The sequence below is a fragment of the Lithobates pipiens genome, unplaced genomic scaffold (assembly GCF_037356315.1).
Source record: "Lithobates pipiens isolate NorthernLeopardFrog02 unplaced genomic scaffold, aLitPip1_a1.2 Scaffold_30, whole genome shotgun sequence".
NCBI classification, from domain to species: domain Eukaryota; kingdom Metazoa; phylum Chordata; class Amphibia; order Anura; family Ranidae; genus Lithobates; species Lithobates pipiens.
Genome location: NW_027507791.1, coordinates 95770383 through 95792813, shown reverse-complemented (window position 1 = coordinate 95792813; position 22431 = coordinate 95770383). Strand labels below are relative to the sequence as shown.

The window sequence follows — 22431 nt, the reverse complement described above, 5'->3', positions numbered from 1 at the left end:
AAGCATTTACAATTGGGGGGGGGGGGAGAAGACTTGTTTTTCCTGCATTGTGGGCATTTAGGAGGGTCTACTGAGGTGCTCTGTTAACGCTTCTAAACACAAACACTCAAACGCCGCTAAACACTGCATGTAAAAGTAGCAAAACAGGCATTTCTTGATCATACATCACGGGACACAGAGCCTTCATTACATAGGCACCTTCGGTGATTGGACACTGGCTAACCCCAATTAAGGAGAATTCCTCCCCTATATAACCCCTCCCACATGGGGAGCACCTCCGTTTTTTTCCCCAGTGTCTAAGGTGGTTGGTCACGTAAAACATGTGCTGTGAAGAAAGCTCTAGTCAGGTCCCTGCAGGGGCTTAAGGGGCTATGCTGACCGGATCCATATCTCGGGCCGATATTTTGACTACAAAGATGGTATGGTATCTGGGCCTCGTCATCCGAAGAAACAAGGTTTTGCCTGTAACTCTCTCCTTGGAGGACTGGGCTCTGAGAAAACCAGGTTTGGTGTACTATTAAAACAGCGGCACGAAAGTTCTGGCAGAGTCTTTTACAGGTCCAGGTAAGAGGTTTCTCTGAGTAGGAACCCAAAAAACCCTGAAGGTTGGCACAACGCTACCCGCCGTGATGAGTGAAGGCTGGAAACTGTCTGTTCTCAGCAGTTCCTGTAGCGGGGACAGGTAAGAGAAGTTAATCCTATATAATATATATTACATATTATGGATTTTTTCAGAGTAGTTGCATGTCTTACCTAGTGTCCACCACTAGAGGGAGTAAAGAGCAACCTGGTGTTTACTTACTTGCCTTTCCAGGATACACTCTCAGTGAAGCCAGTCTCCAGACCGCTCAACTCCTCTGCTGCAAGCTCTGCCACAGGTGATGAATTACAAGGGGGTCCCATGTAGTCTGAGGGTCCAGCGGGTGCTCTACGATGGTCCTCTCCCGCCCCCATCCTCGCCACCACCATGGCGGTCCTGGGCGCGCTTTTACAGCTTCAGGCAGAGAACGGGGGAGGGGTGTGGTTGCGGCTCCGCGCACAGCGCTCCAGTGTGCAGGTGCTAGGCGTCTAATTTGAAAGCCCAGAGCGTCAGAGCTCTGTAAACAGGTAGACACAGAGTGTGGGCAGTAAGCATCCTAAGTAGTCAGATCCAGGCTAACCTAAGACACCTACTCGGCATCAGGTTGTGCAGCATTAAGCATATATGTGTATTGTAACTTTTAGCACAACAGTGATTGCATATGTACTAGTACCTCTGTTTTGTAGCTTTGAACTATGTCTCCTCGTAAGAGGGTCTCAGGGGGAGGTAACAAAGGCACAAAGAAGTCACCGTCTACGTCCTAAAGATGCCTGTAGATTACCATCCCCCCTGCAAGACTGGAGCCAGCCTCACAAGATGAGTTAGTGCCCCTGTCAGGTTTTGCAGCCTCTCCCAATGTTGCAGCCCCAGCGTATGTCACGGAGGATTCCCTTAAGGCTACATTGGAGGGTTTTGAAGGAAGGATTATGAATTTTATTTCAGCTTCCTTAAAAGATAGCAGGAAAAGGGGTAGATCCCCTCCCTCTGCTGCACGTTCTCTTTCAGATGATTTTGCTGACAATGAGGAGAGATCCCTATCCAGGGATAGGGATCAAGAGCAGTCAGAGGATTCAGAGGAAGAGGAGAGAGTTTCCTCCTCTCAGGCACTCAAGGGGCAGGTCCAGTATTACATGGAGTTGGTGTGTTCCACATTCAGAATGCCCTCTGCTAAGGCCGCCACGTCCTCCTTTTCTTCTTTAGGGGTCTGAAAGATCCTATAGACTGCTTTTTCCTTTCCAATTCATCCTTTAATGGATACAATTGTTGTGGGGACTGGGGACATCCCAATAAACAGTTTTCTCCTCCTAAAAGGTTTTCTATGCTTTATCCTCTAGAGGAAAGCTTCACTAAGAGGTGGGAGGTCTCATCCATGGATGCAGCTGTCTTGTGTGAATAAAACCTGACCTGTACTCTGGACAATGCTCAGGTGTTTAAGAATCCAACTGATAAGAAGTTGGAAACTTTATTAAAAGCCTCCTTTTCCATGGCTGGTGCTTTAGTCCAACCTATAGTCGCAACTGTTGGTTTGTGTCAATTCCTCAAGGAACAGGTTAAGAAGATGCTTAGTCTCCTTCCCAGTGAGGAAGTGGAGAACTATGCAGACCTTCCACGGGTGTTGTCTTTTATGATTGATGCCATTCTGGATTCTGCCCAGCAGGCATCTCGTTTGTCTCTCCTGTTGGTACACATACGCAGGTACCTTTGGCTTAAGCATTGGACAGCGCAGCTTTCATGCAAAAAATACTTAACTGGCTTCCCATTCAAAGGGATGACCTAGATAAATTCATACAAAAAAAAAAATTGCAGGTGGTAAATCTACATGCCTACCAATCAAAAAGAGTAAACGTCCATCATTCAAGCGTTCTTTCTCCTTCCCCTGGAGCATCAGGCTCTGAGCAATGGCTGAGGAAAGGCCCAAGGCCATGCCCAAGGGCAGAAAAAGACTTGGGGACGAAAGTCTGCCAAGCAGAGCCCCAAAGCATTCCTATGAAGGGGCGCCCCCAATCGGCCGAGTGGGGGAAGGCTGCTACAGTTTTCAGGAGCCTGACGGGAAGAGGTTCAAGACAAGTGGGTAGTCTCTTCAGTATCTCTGGGCTACAAGATAGAGTTCCAGGAGTTTCCATTAGCTCGTTTCCGAAGGTCAAGGGTCTCCAAAGATCCAGTAAAGCTAAAACCGCTACTTCTGGCCTTAGATCGCTCACTATTCCAGGGGGTGATAGTAGAAGTGGACCTAAAAGATCAGGGTTCAGGGTTCTATTCTAATCTCTTCACTATTCCAAAACCAAATGGGGATTGCAGACCCATCCTAGATCTAAAAGATCTGAATCAGTTTCTGCACATTCGATCCTTCTGAATGCAGTCAATCCGTTCGGTGGTCTCCACCCTTCGAGGTGGAGAATTGATGGCATCAATAGATATCAAGGATGCATATCTTCTGTGCCGATATTCCCGCTCACCAAAAATATCTAAGGTTAATGGTAGACCAGCGCCATTTTCAATGTGCGGCCCTTTCTTTCGGTTTCGCTACAGCTCTTCAAGATTTTACAAAGATTCTAGACCCCTTCTTAGCAAATCTAAGAGCTCAGAGCATAACCGTGGTAGCTTATCTAGACGATTTGCTACTCATAGAGCAATCAGTCGTGCACCTGAACCGCGCTGTCTTCAAGACAGTAAAACATTTGGAAATCAACCGAGAAAAGCCTTCCTTGCAACCTTCAACAAGGTTGGAATATCTGGGCATGATCATAGACACCGCTCAAAGCAGAGTGTTTCTACCAGAGCCAAAGGTCAAGGCCGTAAAAGCTCTAGTCCGCCTAGTGTTAAGCAGAAGGGATCCCTCCATTCGGCTATGTATGAGACTGTTAGGAAAGATGGTGTGACCAAATCCCCATATTTTTTGAAAATGTCTAGGTGTCTATGGATAGTGTAGGACCCACAAATCATGGGGTACTTTGTCGCAGTAAGTGGGCTTAAGCACCATATAGCAATATGGTGTGACCAAATCCCCATATTTTTTGATAATGTTTTTTGAAAATGTCTAAGTGTTTTTTTAAAAAAGCTTTGCTGGAGGGAAATGCTAGTTTTGCATGTGTGCGCTGTAATATTTTTGTTCTGTTTAATGGTCTTATGGCAGCACCATCTTTGTGCATTTATTTAGGGTGTGCCCCCCAAATATCTTGTTTGTTAGGAATGATGGTTGCCTCTTTCGAGGCTGTTCCATTTGCCCAGTTTCACTCAAGGCCTCTGCAGAGAAGCATCCTCGTGGCTTGGAACCAGAAGCCTCATGCCTTGGATCTTCCTATGTGCCTATGCCCAAGGATATGTAAAAGCCTCAACTGGTGGTTATGAACCAGAAATCTTTTGAAAGGCAAAGCCTTTCTTCCACTACCATGGAAAATCGTAACCATGGATACCAGTCTGACAGGCTGGGGAGCAGATCTGGAAGAAGCATGCACGTAGGAAAGATGGTCCGTGCCCAAAAGACACTTGCCCATCAATATTCTAGAAATTTAGGCAATTTACTTGGCCCTCATGGACTGGTCTTACAGGCTACAAGGTCATCCTATTCGGATACAGTCCGACAATGCTACGGCAGTGGCTTACATCAATCACTAAGGTGGCACCAGAAGTCTGTATGCCCAAAAGGAGGTGAATCGCATTCTTGCATGGGCAGTGTGACGGAACCTATCCCCCACACTCCGCTTGAGTGTTTCCCCCAGTAATACTGCTTCCCAAGTCCTAGAACATGAGTCCAATGGATCTGGCTATAGGAACCGCCAAGAACTAGACAACACCAGTCTTGGAGTACACCAGGAATAATCTTTTATTTGAGATCTCCCACAGAGAAAGCCATGTTCCCTGCCTATCTGTGGTATTCATCCCAGGGGTGGAAAAATGGCAAGCGGATTTTTTAGGCCGCCAGCAACTATGCCCAGGAGAATGGTCTCTACACCTACATATTTCAGATCATATGTCACAAGTGGGGTACCCTGGATGTAGATCTGTTTGCGTCCAGATTCAACAATAAAACTGGACAAATTTGTGTCAAGAACAAAGGATGTACTTGCTCAGGGGTCAGATGCTCTGACAATTCCATGGGATCAGTACAATCTAATCTATCACAAAAACTGCAGGTATTCCAAAAATGTACACCCTTTACCTAAATACCCACTGCTGCGCCTAGACAAAGCCTGCTCCCTCAACTAGAGCTGCCACTTGAAAAAAAAAAGTAAAGTGCAAATCGTATTTTACCTTTAAAAACTAAAATCAGAAAAAAGGAAAAATAGTGGCGCTAAACTATAAATTATAACTAACGCCAAGAAACGTGCCAACAATTAAATGGTATGAACCACATGTGTAAGAACAACAATTGTATCACCCTGTGATAAGTGAACCAAATAAATGTGTTACAGAACAAACAAAATTAAGATAAAATTCATGAGCGTGTCTAAAAGTATCCTTTGAAGTGATGTCTCTTCTTATTCCATCCACCACACCAAAGTGATCAGTGATTCCACTCCCTTAATGCCGCGTACACACGGGCGGACTGTATGGCGTACTTAGTCCGTCTAAACACATTTCAGCGGACAGTCCGCTCGTGTGTGGGCTTCAGCGGACTTTTTCAGCGTGCAGTCCGGCGTACTAAGAATTTCGGATTTTTCGAAATTCTGTCCGTCATACTTTGGTTTCAGCGGACAATTCGCTCGTCAGTATGCTAGTTCGACGGACTAAGAATGGCGCATGCCCAGAAAGGATTTACACGGCAGAAGGGTGCTTTGCTGGGTATTGGACTTCCTATTTCTAGTCCCGTCGTACGTGCTGTACACGTCATCACGCAAGCTTTCGACGGACTGTTTGTGCATCCGTGTGTGGTCAAGTCCGTTCAGTCGAAAGTACGACGGACTGTCCGTCGGATTGTATGACGAACTGTGTACGCGGCATAAGAAATGCACTCACCGACTCCCAATGCCTGCACTTTCGTATCAGGCTTAAGCGCTTATCAGCCAAACAGCAAGTAGTGAACCGTTGTTCCAATCATCCATTGTGCAAATTCAAATATTCCACATGTAAAATAATAAAGGTGCTCCAATAGGGTAAAACTGTATGAATCAATTTATTAAAACACAAAAACTCTTCAACCTTTACACTCACATTTCACAGTTCAAAATCACAGCAAGCCTCACTTCTGAACAGCACAAACTTTGAACTGTGGCCACGGCGAACCCGAGGTGTGCGAGCTTGTAAGGGTTGTTCTCACCCTCTCCTCGGTGCCCAGACACAGATGCGAATCACCACTTCCCTGTTCAGCTCCAAACACTGCACATTACAATGCCAGAAAGCCGGCCTCCAGGCTTATTTACTACAAAATCTGGAAGGCATATGGTTCCTGGTGTGAACCCAGGGGATGGCATCCTAGAAAGTATGTCATTAGCAGGATCTTGGCTTTCCTCCAGTCAGGCCTAGAGATGAAGTTGGCCTTGAGCACTATCAAAGTCCAAATTTTGGCTTTGTCAGTATTTTTTGAGAAGCCAATTGCTTTACATTCCCTTGTCTGGGCCTTTGTTCAGGGGGCACTGCGATTGAATCCGCCAGTCAAACCTCCAGTATGCCCATGGGATCTGAATTTGGTGTTGCAGCGTTGAAATCCACTCTTTCTAGATGGATTAGACAGGTTATTTTTCAGGCTTATGGTTTAAAGAGGACGACTCCTCCTTTTCATGTGAAAGCTCAACTAGGGCTGTTAGTGCTTCTTGGGCAATGCATCACCAGGCCTTCCTGGCTCAGATCTGCAAGGCTGCAACTTGGTCTTCAGTCCATACATTCACCAGATTCTATCAGGTGAATGTAAGAGGGCAAGAGGATGCTGCCTTCAGGCGCAGTGTACTGCAGGCTGCAGTTTAGTTCCTCTGGTCCATGGCGGTCTATATTTCTGATCTGTCTCCCTCCCTCAAATTGAGCATTGCTTTGGGACATCCCACTATGTAATGAAGGCTCTGTGTCCCGTGATGTATGAACAAGAAAATAGGATTTTTGAATACAGCTTACCTGTAAAATCCTTTTCTTGAGAGTACATCATGGGACACACAGAGCTCCCATCCTTCTATGGGTTTTACGTGGTTACCTATTGCTTTGCTACAAAACTGAGGTGCTCCCCATGTGGGAGGGGTTATAAAGGGGAGGAACTCTCCTTAATTGGGGTTAACCAGTGTCCAATCACCAAAGGTGCCTATCTAACACACTATGTAATGAAGGCTCTGTGTTCTGTGATGTACTCAAGAAAATGATTTTACAGGTAAGCTGTATTAAAAAAATCCTATTTTTTAACCATCGCTTACTAGCTGTCAAGTTCCTGCATTCAGAAGAGGTTGATACTGTATGCAGATCAAAGCTCAGTCCCCTTGTTCTGCAGCTGAAGGAATCAGAGTTGATGCCAAAATAGCATTACTTTGTATCACCTCCTTTCTGATCAGGGTTGATTAACAGGGTCAGTTCATTTTTTACAGATGCTGTATTTACACAGCTGGAAATATCTGGCAGGGAAGGAGGCATTGGGGTAGAAAGAGCAGGGGACAGACTAAAGCCTCGCACACACGGTCTGAATGTTGGACGACCGAGCGTCTGATTTTAGTCAAAAGGGCGTGTGCCAGGATCTTGTCTAGTGTACTAACAATACGCAAATTGTCGTTTGACAAACACGAACATAGTGACGTGCTATGAGAGTATAAAGAGGAAGTTCATTTCTCAAGCGTCACCCTTTGGACCCCTTATGCTAATTTTGTGTTAGTAGAATTTTGGTGAGCGTTGATTTGTGATTTTCAAATCGTACAAAACAAAAGCCTTTTAAAATACATTTGGCATAACTACATCAGTATCACCAGCAAAGCAGCTTCATTATTATCCCATGAAAGAAGATGAGAATGTGCGCTGCATTTCGACATTTCATCAATTGCTTACAAACGGTCGTTTTACAAGACCAAACTCTTCCCAGTCGTTTCTTGATTCCGATCATGTGTGGTTGTACTTTCGACTTTTGTGTGACGGATTTCTGTACTGACCATCTGAAAATCAGATGTTGAGTTCACATCCAACAAAAATTTTATAGCCTGCACATCCAGCTTTGATGTAAAAGTCAAATCGTCTGTTGAATGCATTGTACTAACAATCCTAAAATCCACAGACAGCTCGTCTTCAGACTTTTCCCTTCTGATTTTCATACCGTGTGTAAGAGGCCTTACACCCCCACGGTCTATTTCTGAAGAAACTGGGAATTTCTTGCCAACAGACTTGCATTAGGCTGTATAAGGGGCAGGGGAGGTATTTATTTTACAATGACAGCGTTTATTTGGAATTTTGGTATGATGACAAGATGACTTTAAGCCTTACTAACAATGCAAATTTACCAAAAACTGCATCTAAAATCATGAAGACTGCATTTCTACCAAGCACAAGTAGTTGGCTACTAAAACTGTCAGGATGATCTTTTCACTTTAATATGTTTATTGTTTCAAAAGAAAGTACAATACAAAATAGATAGTATGAGGTATATGCAGATTCATTTAACCTAGGTTCACACGTATGCATTTTTTTGTACGTTTTGCAGAAACGCACTACAGTCCATTTAACATGGTTTCCTATTATACACATTCACATCTATGCGTTTTGCGGCTGGTGCGTTTTTGGAAAGGGTTGGGGACTTTTTTTTTCCCCCCAAGATTTGCATGTAATAGACTTCAATGGAATCGTACCAGAAACACAAGTGTTGTGTTTGTGATGCGATTTTTGAGGTTTTTATTTTTCTGTTTAAAACACTGTATATAGCTGGTTGCTAAGGAGGGGGCTGGGAAGCCGGCTGCCTCGTCCTTAGCAACCAATGAGTCATCAGCTGTCAGCGGGGTTTCCCACTTGACAGCTGAATGAAAAAAAAATTGCAAAATTGCGTGGCGGCCCCTTCAAGTCTACTATAGATTCGGAGGGACCCCCCTCTGAGCATGCAGCCCAGCAGGTCAGGAAAGGTAGCATTCTGAACCACACCAGGCCGTATACCCTCAACATGGGGGGGGCAATGCCACATGTCATCACAAGGGGCGGGCTCTCCAGGCGTCATCGGATGGCCACACCTCATGGGTATATAAGAGGTGCCAGACAGCGGGTGACAACAAAACAGAGGAAGACAGCCTTAGGAGAAGAGCGGCTTTTTTTGTTTTTAGTGGGTAACCAGTGGTGAGGGGCCTGGTATGGACTTGGGGGGAGGGGCACGCAGATTTTTCGTAATTTTATTTTTACCAGCAATTTTTTTTCAATTCAGCTGTCAAGCGGGAAACCCCGCTGGCAGCTGATGACTCATCAGCATCAGTTGTTAAGCATGCGGCAGCTGGCTTTTCCCCCCCACCTTAGCAACCAGCTACATACAGTGCGTTTACAGTGTGTTTGAAGAAAAAATGTAAAAACACAAAATGCATGAAAACTGCATGCAAAAAAACGCATAAAAAAAATAAATAAAAAGAGGGTTTAACCACTTTCAGACCAGACCATTTTGCTGGCTTAAGACCAGACCACTTTTTGCGATTCGGCACTGCATCGCATTAACTGACAATTGCGTGGTCGTGCAATGTGGCTCCCAAACAAAATTTACGTCTTTTTTTCCCCACAAATAGAGCTTTGTTTTGGTGGTATTTGATCACCTCTGCGTTTTTTATTTTTTGCGCTATAAACAAAAATAGAGCAACAATTTTGAAAACAATGCATTATTTTTTACATTTTGCTATAATAAATATCCCCCAAAAATATATAAAAAAAACATTTTTTTCCCTCAGTTTAGGCCGATACGTATTCTTCTACATATTTTTGGTGAAAAAAAAAATGCAATAAGCGATTGATTGGTATGCGCAAAAGTTATAGCGTCTAGACTTAACAGGTTAATAAAATATAACTAGTAGTACAATCAGCAACTGAAGCAAAGAATAACTAAAGCGTTGCTGAAGAAACAATGAGTACTCATGGTGTAAGACGAAGGGATCATGAGCGATCACCCCTGAAAGATCCACAGGTTAATCATAAGACACAGGGTGCCATTATCTTTCTATAAATTATTTTCTTTTACATTTCAAATAGGCCAAAAAAGCCATTGAGTTGAGAATACTCACGCATCAGGGTACGTTTGTGGACACTTCACCCATAGATCTAGTTTGACATGACAATCATCACCCTGAGGACGTAAAGCAAGAGTAACTTCTGGAGGCTGCTTAACCTGAAAAAACAAAACATAATATAATAAGAAACTATTCCAGAGACACAGAAGTGAACAGCTGTCACCATATAAACCACCTCTGATCACTGATGCTGCTGCTTGCATTAATACCCCGTCGCCAGGATTTTTTTTGGTCTGTGTCTATTCACTTGCCTTGAATCTCAGTTCTGCTCTCACTCCTTTAAACCCCCTAGGGACCAGAGTCATGTTTACATTTCTTCTATGGGCCGGTTTATTCAGAAAATGTGTGAGGCTTCTGAGATCACCAGAATTCATTGACAGATACATTTGACAAGCTTCAAGCTCCTTTTGTATTCCCATAAACTTGTATGGGGAATGAAGCAGTTGTAACATGAACAACACCGTTTACAAAAGCCTGTACAACCCCGTCCCCAACCATTTTTGCAGAGTATCATTTTTAATATATTTGTCAGAAGTAATGAAGCCATCAATTTGTCAGTGCAGTCAGAAGAGACTTCAAAAACACTTTTAATGCATTACCCTGAGCATCACAAGGTATGTGACATTTATATCGTATTTATCGGCATATAACACACACGTTTTCCCCCTTGAAATCGGGGGAAAATTGTGGGTGCGTGTTATAAGCCGATTGTGAGCTCTTCTGCCTTTTCTGCCAGTCTCGGCAGCTTTCAGCTATTTTTGGCCATTCTGAACAGTCGAAAATGGCCGAGAATGGCCGAGTGCGGCCGAAAATAGCCGAGAACGGCCGAGAGCTACCGAGCGCCGCCGAGATACACAGGACATCCTCTCTGTATCTCGGCGACGCCATTTTTAAATGGAAAGCCTGCAAAAGAAACCGACAAGGCTGCAAATGACTGACAAGGCTGCAATGGAAGGCTGCAAATGACATGTAAGGCTGCAATGGAAGGCTGCAAATGACATGTAAGGCTGCAAATGACATGTAAGGCTGTAATGGAAGGCTGCAAATGACTGACAAGGCTGCAATGCAAGGCTGCAAATGACACTGACAAGGCTGCATTGATGGGCATTTAAATGTAAGTTTTTTTCCTTAAACTTCCCTCCTAAAAGTTTTTTTCTTTAAAATTCCCTCCTAAACTTGGGGTGCGTTATACGCCGGCGCGTGTTATACGCCGATAAATACGGTAATCTGTTTGTAAAAATTTGCAATAAACAGGCACAGCTCCCCACAATGTGTAGTATAGGAGAGGTGCAGCTCACCAGAATGTGTAGTGTGGGAGTAGCACAGCTTACCACAAAGCACAGCATAGGCCAGGGCTCGACAAAACCCGGGCGCCCGGTCGCATTTGCGACTAGAATTCCAGACCTGGCGCCTGGGGCAGCACAGCTGGGGGTATGCTGTCTCCGTGGCCCCCCCCGGCGCGATCGCGTCGGGCCGCGCCGCCGCCGGCCGGTAATTTAGCCCCCGGCTTTGAGGCCTTCTACGATCCTATGGTTCCTTCTGTAATCTGGCGCCCTCTTGTGGTGGCCGTTGGAATTACAACCAGCAATGCTAATGGATGTAATGCTAATTTTCCCTGTCTGCCAGCCTATCTTTCTTCCCTTTACTCAGAACCCCTAAAAATTATATATATATTTTATTCTAACACCCTAGAGAATAAAATGGTGGTCGTTGCAATACTGTTTGTCACACCGTATTTGCACAGCGGACTTACAAGCGCACTTTTTTGGGGAAAATGTATTTAATAAAAAAAAAAAAAATAAGACAGTAAAGTTAGCCCAATTTTTTTTAATATTGTGAAAGATAATGTTGCGTCGAGTAAATCGATACCAAACATGTCATGCTTCAAAATTGCGCCCGCTCATCGAATGGCGACAAACTTTTACCCTTTAAAATCTCCATAGGCGACATTTAAAAAATTCTACAGGTTGCACTTTTTAAGTTACAGAGGAGGTCTGGGGCTAGAATTATTGCTCTCACTCTACCGATCGCAGCGATACCTCACATGTGTGGTTTGAACACCGCTTTCATATATGCGTTCGCTTCTGCACGCAAGCTTGGCGGGACAGGGCGCGTTTAAAATATTTTTTTTTTATTTTAACTTTTATTTTTATTTTTTTCACTGTTCTTTAAAAAAAAAAAAAAAAAAATGCGTGTCACTTTTGTTCCTATTACAAGGAATGTAAAAATCCCTTGTAATAGAAAAAAGCATGACAGGTCCTCTTGTATATGAGATCTGGGGTCAGAGAGACCTCACATCTCATATTTACACTAAAATGCAATTTAAAAAAAAAAATTGTCATTTGAAAAAAAAAAAAAAATGTCCCTCTAAGAGCTATGGGGGGCAATGACTTGGAGACAGGTGGGGGGCTTGGGGCTATCTTCCCCTCACTTGTCTCCATGTCAGGCCAGGGACAGGTCCGGATCGCCATCACGGACCCGGCTCCTAACTTTTTTAGCTGGCTCCTAGATTCCAAGCAAATTTGTCAACCCCTGGCATAGGCAAAGTGCAGCACAACTCACAACATAGCACAACTCACCACACTGTCCAGTATAGGAGAGGTGCAGCTCACCACATTGTGCAGTATAGGAGAGGTGCAGCTCACCACATTGTGCAGTATTGGGGAGGTGCAGCTCACCACATTGTGCAGTATAGGAGAGGTGCAGCTCACCACATTGTGCAGTATAGGAGAGGTGCAGCTCACCACATTGTGCACTATAGGAGAGGTGCAGCTCACCACATTGTGCACTATAGGAGAGGTGCAGCTCACCACATTGTGCACTATAGGAGAGGTGCAGCTCACCACATTGTGCACTATAGGAGAGGTGCAGCTCACCACATTGTGCACTATAGGAGAGGTGCAGCTCACCACATTGTGCACTATAGGAGAGGTGCAGCTCACCACATTGTGCACTATAGGAGAGGTGCAGCTCACCACATTGTGCACTATAGGAGAGGTGCAGCTCACCACATTGTGCACTATAGGAGAGGTGCAGCTCACCACATTGTGCAGTATAGGAGAGGTGCAGCTCACCACATTGTGCACTATAGGGGAGGTGCAGCTCACCACATTGTGCAGTATAGGGGAGGTGCAGCTCACCACATTGTGCAGTATAGGGGAGGTGCAGCTCACCACATTGTGCACTATAGGGGAGGTGCAGCTCACCACATTGTGCAGTATAGGGGAGGTGCAGCTCACCACATTGTGCACTATAGGAGAGGTGCAGCTCACCACATTGTGCACTATAGGAGAGGTGCAGATCACCACATTGTGCACTATAGGAGAGGTGCAGCTCACCACATTGTGCACTATAGGAGAGGTGCAGATCACCACATTGTGCACTATAGGAGAGGTGCAGCTCACCACATTGTGCACTATAGGAGAGGTGCAGATCACCACATTGTGCAGTATAGGGGAGGTGCAGCTCAAATACCAGTTGGTCATCCTTGAACACACCATTTTTGGCTTTTTATTTACTGAAGCTAGAATTAGAATTTGACGCATTTAACCACATCATGAATTTCAAATGAGCCAACTTCCCTAAGCTGCGCTCCTTGCTAGAAGATATTAAATGGGATAAAATCTTGGGTACAAAAAACACAGAGGAAAAACGGGAGTTCTTTAACCGCTTAAGGACCGCCTCACGCCGATATAACGTCGGCAGAATGGCACGGCTGTGCACAAGCACGTACAGGTACATTGCTCTTTAATTGCCCAGCCATGGGTCGCGAGCATCGAGTCACAGAGCTGAAGAACGAGGAGAGATAAGTCTAAACAACCCTCTCCTCGTGCTTCCTACTGAGCCTGTCACTGATCGTCTGTTCCCTGTTATAGGGAAAGATGATCAGTGACGTCAGACGCCAAGCCACGCCCCTACATTTAAAAAAATACACACACACACACACACACACACACACACACACACTTAACCCCTACACTGCCCCCTGGTGGTTAACCCATTCACTGCCAGTGACATTTTTACAGTAATCAGTGCATTTTCAATTGCACCGATTGCTGTATTAATGCCAATGGTCCCAAAAATGTGTCAAAGTTGTCCGACGTGTCCGCCATAATGTGGCAGTCACAAAAAAAAAAAAAAAAAAAACGCTGATCACCGACATTACTAGAAAAAAAAAAAAACCGCTCATTGCGATTTTACCAAAAATATATAGAAGAATACATATTGGTCTAAACTGATGATGAAATGTGTATTTTTTTTTGGAGATTTATTATAGCAAAAATATTGTTTTTTTCTTCCAAAATTGTCGCTCTTTTTTTGTTTATAGTGCAAAAAATAAAAACCACAGAGGTGATCAATTACTACCAAAATAAAGCTCTATTTGTGGGAAACAAAGGACATCAATTTTGTTTGGGTACAGCATCATACATCCACGCGATTGTCAGGTAAAGCGATGCAGTGCAGTATCACAAAAAATTACCTGGTCGTTAAGGGGGCAAATCTTTCCATTCGTTAATTGGTTAACATAAAAACACACACACACACGTTGGACTTGATGGACTTGTGTCTTTTTTCAACCTCACCAACTATGCAACTATGACAGAAGGAAAAACAGTTTTGCAACTTTGACATATTAGTATAAAGCCAGCCATAGACGGTAGACAATTCCCACATGAACACAAACAGTGCTGACAGTGGAATCCCTTCTGCCAGTAGGGAAGTTTTCCTTCATTATCAAAGGAAAACTGTCCCAAAACAATAAATATAATTTTTTAAAGTTTAGATGTATATATTTTGCTATTACCATAACTTACCCCCAAATAACTACTCAAAATTAAATGTTATGCTCCTAAGATATCACATATGTGTACCTGTAGTAGGGCCCAGAAACAAAAGTGCACATTTTGCTTTTTTATCCTACCTAAAACATACTGGGCTCCATTCACAGAATTAACTTGCATGAGATATTTAGGTATCAGGACACATTTTGCCTAAATATCACATACGATCATGAGAATAGACCGATTTGTGGTATTTGGAGAGAAACTCTGAAAACACTTGGTAAATACTACATGAAAAGGTGTTAAAATCCATTCACAGAAGGAAATAAATAAATGCAAGTGGAAATTTAAGCCCAGGATGTGTGTCTGTTAAGTGTTCATACACATTGTGTCTATTTTATTTTATTTTTTATTGTTTTTCTAAACACTTGTTCCTAGGATTTGTTACTTTGCAATGTACTTTGCAATGTAATTCACGATTTGGATATTATATATATATTTTTTGTATATATGTTTGTGGTCTTAACTGAAAACTTAAAAGAGCATTATTATTTAGATATTTGAAAATGTATCTTCCACATATAGTGCTACTTCAAGAAACTCATCTAAAGGGGGGTAAGCTTTTGGCCCTTAAGAAGCCTTGGGTACAGAAGGCGTATCATGCTACATATTCCACATTTTCTAGAGGGGTTTCAATATTGATTAGTAGATCATTGCCAGGTATGGTGGAGGATATATTTTCCAACCCCCAGGGTAAATATGTGCTGGCTGTGTTTCTTCTGTGAGGTCATAGTTGTTAGTGTGCATATACCACACCCCGTTTGTGGGGACTCTTTTATATAGTCTCATGGAAAAGATCTCTCTGTACAGTCCAGCTATACTCAATCCTGTTATGGATGGAGGCCAACCCTTCCCAAATATTTTTAGGGAGAACTTATTAATTGGGCCAAAATGGTAGATCTGGAAGATGCTTGGCGATGAAAAAAATCCATCAACTAGAACATACTCCTGTTTTCCACCTTTTTATAAGACCGACTCTCATATAGAGCTAGTGTTTTGAAATTTGTCAATATTAGCAGATATGGTAGATGTTAAATACTTGCCGAGTGGGCTATCTGACCATGCTCCGCTTATGCTTACACTTCGGATGCTTCATTTTCGAGACACAGCACAAAGGAGATTGGGAACTCACTGGATTTCACATCCAGACGTGGCCAATAAAGATCCATCTCTTTTAACAGAGTATTAGGAGTTTAACGCAGGGTCGTCTACTTCAGCAATAACATTGGATGCTTTTAAGGCTTACACAAGGGGACAGTATATATCCGCTATTAAAGCGGTTAATAAGGATCGGCAAAAACGGAGTGATGCTTTGAAACTTATAGTGGAGGAAAAAACAGACCAATACGCTGTAGATCCTTCAGAGTTAAATTTTAATCCTTTACCCAACGGCAAACCGGCGCTACATTTGCATATGGCAGAGGTTACAAGGCTGGATTCCTATCAAAATAAACAATGTTTTTTGAGAAGGGAGATCGTAATGGTAGTTTCTTGGCCACGATGGCTAAACATGAACAACCAAGTATTCCAATATCAGAAATATGCACTGCTTCTGGAGACATGGTCTCTTCACAGCCTAAAATTCTGGAGACTTTTCAGCAATTTTATCAGACACTGTATACATATCAGTTGTGTTCTGATTTTCAGCCAACAGAATTGGTGGCTTGGCTGGATTCAGTTGCACTAGCATATTTAACGGATAATGAGAGGGAGATGCTAGTACACTCAATGTCGGAGGAGGTCCTCTTGGTCATGAGTTTGTTTCCATAAGGGAAGTCACTGGGGCGGGACGGTCGTCCTATCAAATTGTATAAGGCTAATGGAGAGCTTTTAGCTCCTGTACTGGCTTCTCTTTACTCTGATTGTCTGAAGGAAGGAGCCTTACCAGAATCAATGAGTCATGCTCATATAGATTTAATCTACAAGCACTCAAAAGATCCATCTTCTTGTATTTCATATAGGCCCATTGCTCTATTGAATGTAGATTTTAAGATTTTGACAAAACTCATCTCTAGGCAATTGCAACCATTGCTGCCTAATATTATTGATTCAGATCAGACGGGATTCATGTCTGGTAGGGCTACAGATGTGAATTTAAGGAGATTATATATCAATATTCATGCTTCAATGTTAATATGGGTTTTAGGGTTATGGCCTTCCTAATTATAGAGAAGGCTTTTGATACTTTGGAGTGCCCCTTTTTGTGGGAGGTACTCCGCAAAATGGGCTTTCCAATGGTATTTATAAAATAGTTGCAGGTCTTATATAGAAATCCAACAGGTGCAACGAAGATGGGGGAAGGATTGGCAGTTTTTTCATTTAGGGGAACTCGGCTATTGCTATGGATACTGTTGCAGAGGCTTTACGCACCTCCCCCAATATTAAGGGATTGCGGATTGGTTGGTTGGAGGAGAGGGTAGCCTTATATGCAGATGACCTTTTACTATTTTTAAATGATGCTGGACCCTCTCTCGAAGGGGCTTTGAAGATATTGAACACTTTTTCAATAGTTACAGGGCTGAAGGTAAATTGGCGCAAGTCTTTGTTGTTTTCAATAGATATGGAGGCCCGTAGTACGGCTTTGAATGATATTCCATTGCAGTGGGTGGAGAATTTCAAATACTTAGGAGTTGTAATTTCCTGTGCAAATTGGAGATAGATGCACTACCAAAAAAAGTAAACAATGTGAACAAAATCAGTTAATAATTGATATACTAAGTAAAACATACAGGTATGTTTAAAAAGAAACAAAGTAAATATTCATCTGTGTGCATACATTTAAAACTGAGTTAGTCCAACACCGTGATATAAAACAAAAATGATATATATCCCAAAACATATTAAGGTGTACGCAATAGTCCAGAAAATGAATCCTTGACCATAAACACCCCCGGTTTTCTTCTCACAGCATAGTCCCAGTATAAAACCACGGAATAATAAATGCAAGATGGTCGCTTACCAGAGCTGTAGGATCTTTATTACAGAGATCAAGCTGGCACAAATAGGAGGGATCATTCAAGCAGGGACAGTACCTTCAGACATCCATCCATCCAGATCCTCTCCTCCACTGGTAAAGCTGAACTTCCGATCTACTCCGTGGTGCTCACATTTGGGGGTAAGGACTCAGAGGGCGAGTCAAAAAATTAAGAAAGAAGGCTCCATAGTGCAGTAAATTTTGTATAAAATCAAAGTTCCTTTATTTCCAAAAAGCTAATACAAACACTGCGCCACAGATAACAAGCAGGGACTTCTGAGCGAAAGACACAGCCACGGCTCACAACAGCTGACTAGTGCGAGGTGTAGTGCGACGTCCTGTCAGCTAACTCCGCGCATTATATATTAATATTTTTTTGGGATATATATAAAAAATAATTAAATCATGGTGTTGGACATTTAAATGTATGCACACAAATGAATATTTACTGTTTCTCTTTTTAAACATAACTGCATGTTTCACTTAGTATATCAATTGTTAATGGAGTTTGTACACATTGTTTCCTTTTTTTTGGTAGCGCATATATCACCAATTTGCACATATCTTTATAGCTGAATATTCCAGTTTTTTAGATTGCAGCACCATTTTTTATATATATTAATCACTATTTATCATATTTTTACATATTATTTTTCACTAACACTTATCGGGGTAAGCGCGGATTTTCCACGTTACACTTGTAATTTTCTGCCAAGCTTCTGGATTTATTTCTTTGAATTTGACGCCGATTCTGGGAGATATTGGGTCAAAATTTAAAGTATGGAAGTCTCTACCATTGTCTCTATTGGGACGTATTAATCTTCTAATAATGAAAATTATACCAAAATGTATGTACTTATTTAGACACTCTACCCAGTGGCTTCCTCTGCCCTTTTTTACAAAATTAAACAAACTTTTCTCATCTTTTTTACGGGGATCAAAGAATCAGAGGTATAAATTAAACTACCCTGATGCGCCCTTGTGAGCAGGGAAAACTAGCCTTCCCGGATTTATATAGATACTTTTTAGTCACTCAGCTAGGTACGGCCACATGGTGGCTGAATCCTGATATTTATATTTATATTTATATATATATATATATATATATATATATATATATATATATATATATATATATATATATATATATATATATATATATATAAACTCCCCTACTAGGTTGGAAATGACAGTAAAAGGCTCTACAGATGCGCTTTCTTTTATTTAGGGGCCGTAGGGCACCATATCATTTGACCCCTTCAATGCTCATCACTATTCGTGCCTGGGAGGCTGGTCTTAGATGCGAGCATTATCCTAAGGGTGCTTTTTCTCCAAGTGCTCCTTTATGGTTTATTCCTGCCCTTCCTCATTTTTTTAAAGCACCAGAGCCTGTGCATGGACTAAGTATAACATTAAAATTACTTTCTCAAGTGATTACTGATCGGAAACTACCTTTTCTACACTCACCTTGACTTTCAATGTCCCAAGCCCCCATTTATTTAGATATTTCCAGCTTCTTAATATTTTTCATGCACAGTTTCCACAAGATAGTTTAAGAATCAGACAATCCACTTGGGAACTAGTGCTTGGGTCTGGGTGTCTGGATAAGCCCACCTTGAGATTGTATTGTCATCTTATATCAATTTCTATCCTGCCATTAGAGGCTCTTAGAGCTAGATGAACGCCTGATTTACCAGATTTAGAGATGGAGGATCGGAGGGGTGTGTGGGATTACCCTTTGCGATCTTTGATAGCCTTGAAAGATCATATGATCCAATTGTCAGGGCTGTGCTCAGCTCTTCCTTCTCTGGGCTGGCCGCTCAGCTGTTGGCTAATTGCCAGCTCCTATCTCTCCAGTTACTCAGCGGTTGATGATATCCTGTTTGTCAGTCCTGCCTTGCCTTCGCCTTGGTGGCCATCACAGAAACGATCTCCCACGATCCTGTTCAAGACTTGCTTTGCTGACATCCCTTTTGGCTCCAGATCCTGCTTGCTGTTCCACTTCATTGATCCCCAACTTCTGGCTTAGCTGACTATCCGTCTGAACTTTGGCTATCTTTTGACTACATTTGTTATTTTTACTTTTATTATTAAACAAACGTGATTTAACTGTACTTCTGTCTCGGCCTGAATTCATGGTTCCTGACACCAATATAAACTGGTAAACAGAGTATATATTACGCCACATAGTTTTAAAAAGATAAATCCTGTGTGCTCTTCAGATTGTTGGCGATGTGGCACGAATCAGGGAGATTTTACACATATTTTCTGAACTTGTCCATATATAGCTATCTTTGAGTGGAAGTGGTGGATCTATTGAAATCTATCACTTCTGTTCCCTTACCAGTTTTAATGTATATCTGTCTACTGGGCCTGGTAGAGACTATTCATCCAACAGTATTTGAGCGAGTGTTTGCTAATATAACATTATTTTACTCAAGAAAAGCTATTGCGCTGCATTGGAAGAAATCTCGGTCCCCTACGCTCTCATATTGGAAACAATTAGTGAATAATAATCTTCCATTGTATAGAGATACTTACATGAATAGGAGCTGTCCTAGTAAGTATGATAAAGTGTGGGCAAAGTGGCTGGACAAACCGTATACAGCATTGAATGCCCTTGGGGGCCATTGTTTATAATATGTGTGTTCCCATATGAGAAATGTTTGGGGTCATTGGGGAAAGAAGGAACTAATGTTTACTTTAAAAATCTTTTGTTCTCTTTTTTTTCTCTCTCTCTCCATTGGATTAATAATTGTTATATTGCATTTTTAAATTGTATTATCATATTTTTGGTTCAGTGTGTATGATGTGTTGTTGTGCTTTGTTCTGTTTGTCTGTTAAGAAATTTGAATAAAAAGATTTAATAGGAAAAAAAAAAGAAAGAAATGTGGAAATGTAGTAGTGGTCCAGGGATGAGGTATTTGTGGAATGTGTACTGGTTGTTAAGGAGCGAGCGGGCGGCAGCTACCCACTCCTTAACAACCGTTTTGATTAATGGTTGTTAAGGATGCGGGCAGTCTCCCGCGCCTTAAAAACGCAGATTGATGTTAATAAATATACGCCGGCTGGTGCCATGTTTTCACTACTAAAATATCGCAAGACTTCATAAAATGAGCAATGTTTTACTGGAAAACATACCACTTTGTGAATGGAGCCGACACTAATGCTAAAGTAAAAAAAAAAGTTATCCTATCTAAAATACACTGACATTTGACCCTAATCCTGACCTAGATCACACCATTTTTCTTTTTCCACGCACTTCTGTTGTGTCTAGATTCACATTTGTGCAGTTCTATGCGGACATTCATTAATTTAAACGGGCTACTGTACCTGTGGGAAACCCGGGGGGGGGGGGGGTCCTGACCCTTTTCTAAAATCTCAGCTGTGTGAAACTGCATGGTGCTGCAACCCTTTGCAATTTTAGAGCACCCAATATCATGCTACATTTTCCTATGCACTGGGGTGTCAATAATAATGGCAACCCCACGTGTGTGTAGCAAAAGAGCAACGTGCTTTGCCTGCAGATCGGGAACGTATACATACATGAACTTAGGCTTACACTTTCCTCCTCTAGTATACAATGGGGTTGATTTACTAAAGGCAAGAGCACTGTGCTCTACAAGTGCAGTCGCTGTAGATCTTAGGGGAAGATCCGAAACGAGGGGAAGCTCTGCTGATTTAATCACCCAATCACGTACAAGCAAAAATGTTTTTTTTTGTTTTCTTTTTCCTTGCATGTCCCCCTCAGATCTACAGCGACTGCACTTGTAGTGCAAAGTGGATTTGCATTTAGTAAATAACCCCCAATGAATCTTTTTCTCCACTCAAGAGGAGAAAACAACATAAGGGCGGACACTGCAATAGCCAATCAGAGAATATCACAGCGATCAGGTGACTGGGAAGTGGGGCTCCTGGCTCCCAATCATTAGTGGGAGACTAGCACAATATATATGGTCCCACAGGATTGAGACCAAATTTTGTGAGGCTGCAAAATCCCTACTCACCGTGAAGGGGTGAAAGTTAATGCAATTCACTAATCATTTACACAGGGACTTTTGGGCAGAAAAAAAAAAACAATTGTTGCGGCGGTGGTGTGTTGTAGGCGTATACGTCTAAGGATCCTTGTTACATAGGATCTTTCTGCTAGCGAAGTCCTGCTTAGAGATGTGTTTATTGCACCATGTGCACCAGGAGTCCTCACCCTTATCTTATCCTCCAGTCTAGGCAAAACCAACGCTACATTATATAGGGGGGGGGGGCTGTCCTGGTATTTTGGATGCAGTGGGGGGTTCAGGAGTGTTGTGCACCACATGATGTCTTACATGAGACTCATCTACCTTCCACACAGAAGTTCTCCGGAGGTCGGTGAAGTCTTCCCCATAGATGGCCTCCAGGACCTGCAGTTCGTTCTCCTGTCTGTAGGAGTGAGTCTCCTCTGGCTGCAGGGGGCGCTGCTGCTCCCCGTGACCGGAGAGGGCCCCCAGTCCGGGGGTGTCACTGGAAATCGTTACATTTCCCTGGCTGCCTGCCATACTACAACGGAGACATCCCGAGATCCTTTGCCATCTACCCGGATAACAGTACAAGCTGGCTACCGCCCCTTACTGTGGTGGTTGGTACTGCCCATAATGTGCTGAGTTGCACGCCGCCATGATTGTTAAGGGCAGCCACGTTGAAGTCATGCGCTGCTATTGGTAACGGAAGTGACGTTTTGTCGCCGCCAACTTGCTACACCCCGCACACCCCCATAGTAACTATACACCGAGAAGGGGGACATCTTGTTACACCCACCGGAGTTTTGCATTTCACAGTTATTTCTAACAGGAAACTTATTATAAGGTGAAATACAGTATTTAGAAATCCGACGGACTGTTTAGAATTTTA

At 42.7% G+C, this 22431-nt stretch overlaps 1 protein-coding gene across 2 annotated transcripts in view; it reads right to left on the bottom strand.

The window, feature by feature from the left end:
- Positions 1-22168, bottom strand: part of EIF2AK4 (eukaryotic translation initiation factor 2 alpha kinase 4) — a 156732-nt gene extending 134564 nt beyond the window's left edge. The window contains exons 1-2 of one of the 2 annotated variants that reach the window (XM_077464652.1): positions 21870-22168; positions 9724-9827 (exon numbers count right to left, since the gene is read on the bottom strand). In XM_077464652.1, the coding sequence (XP_077320778.1) occupies positions 9724-9827; positions 21870-22079 (314 nt within the window). In that variant the 5' untranslated portion in view covers positions 22080-22168. The remainder of the gene's footprint in view (positions 1-9723; positions 9828-21869) is intronic. The other variant, XM_077464653.1, reaches the window with a different exon arrangement.
- Between the last annotated feature and the right edge of the window lie 263 nt (positions 22169-22431).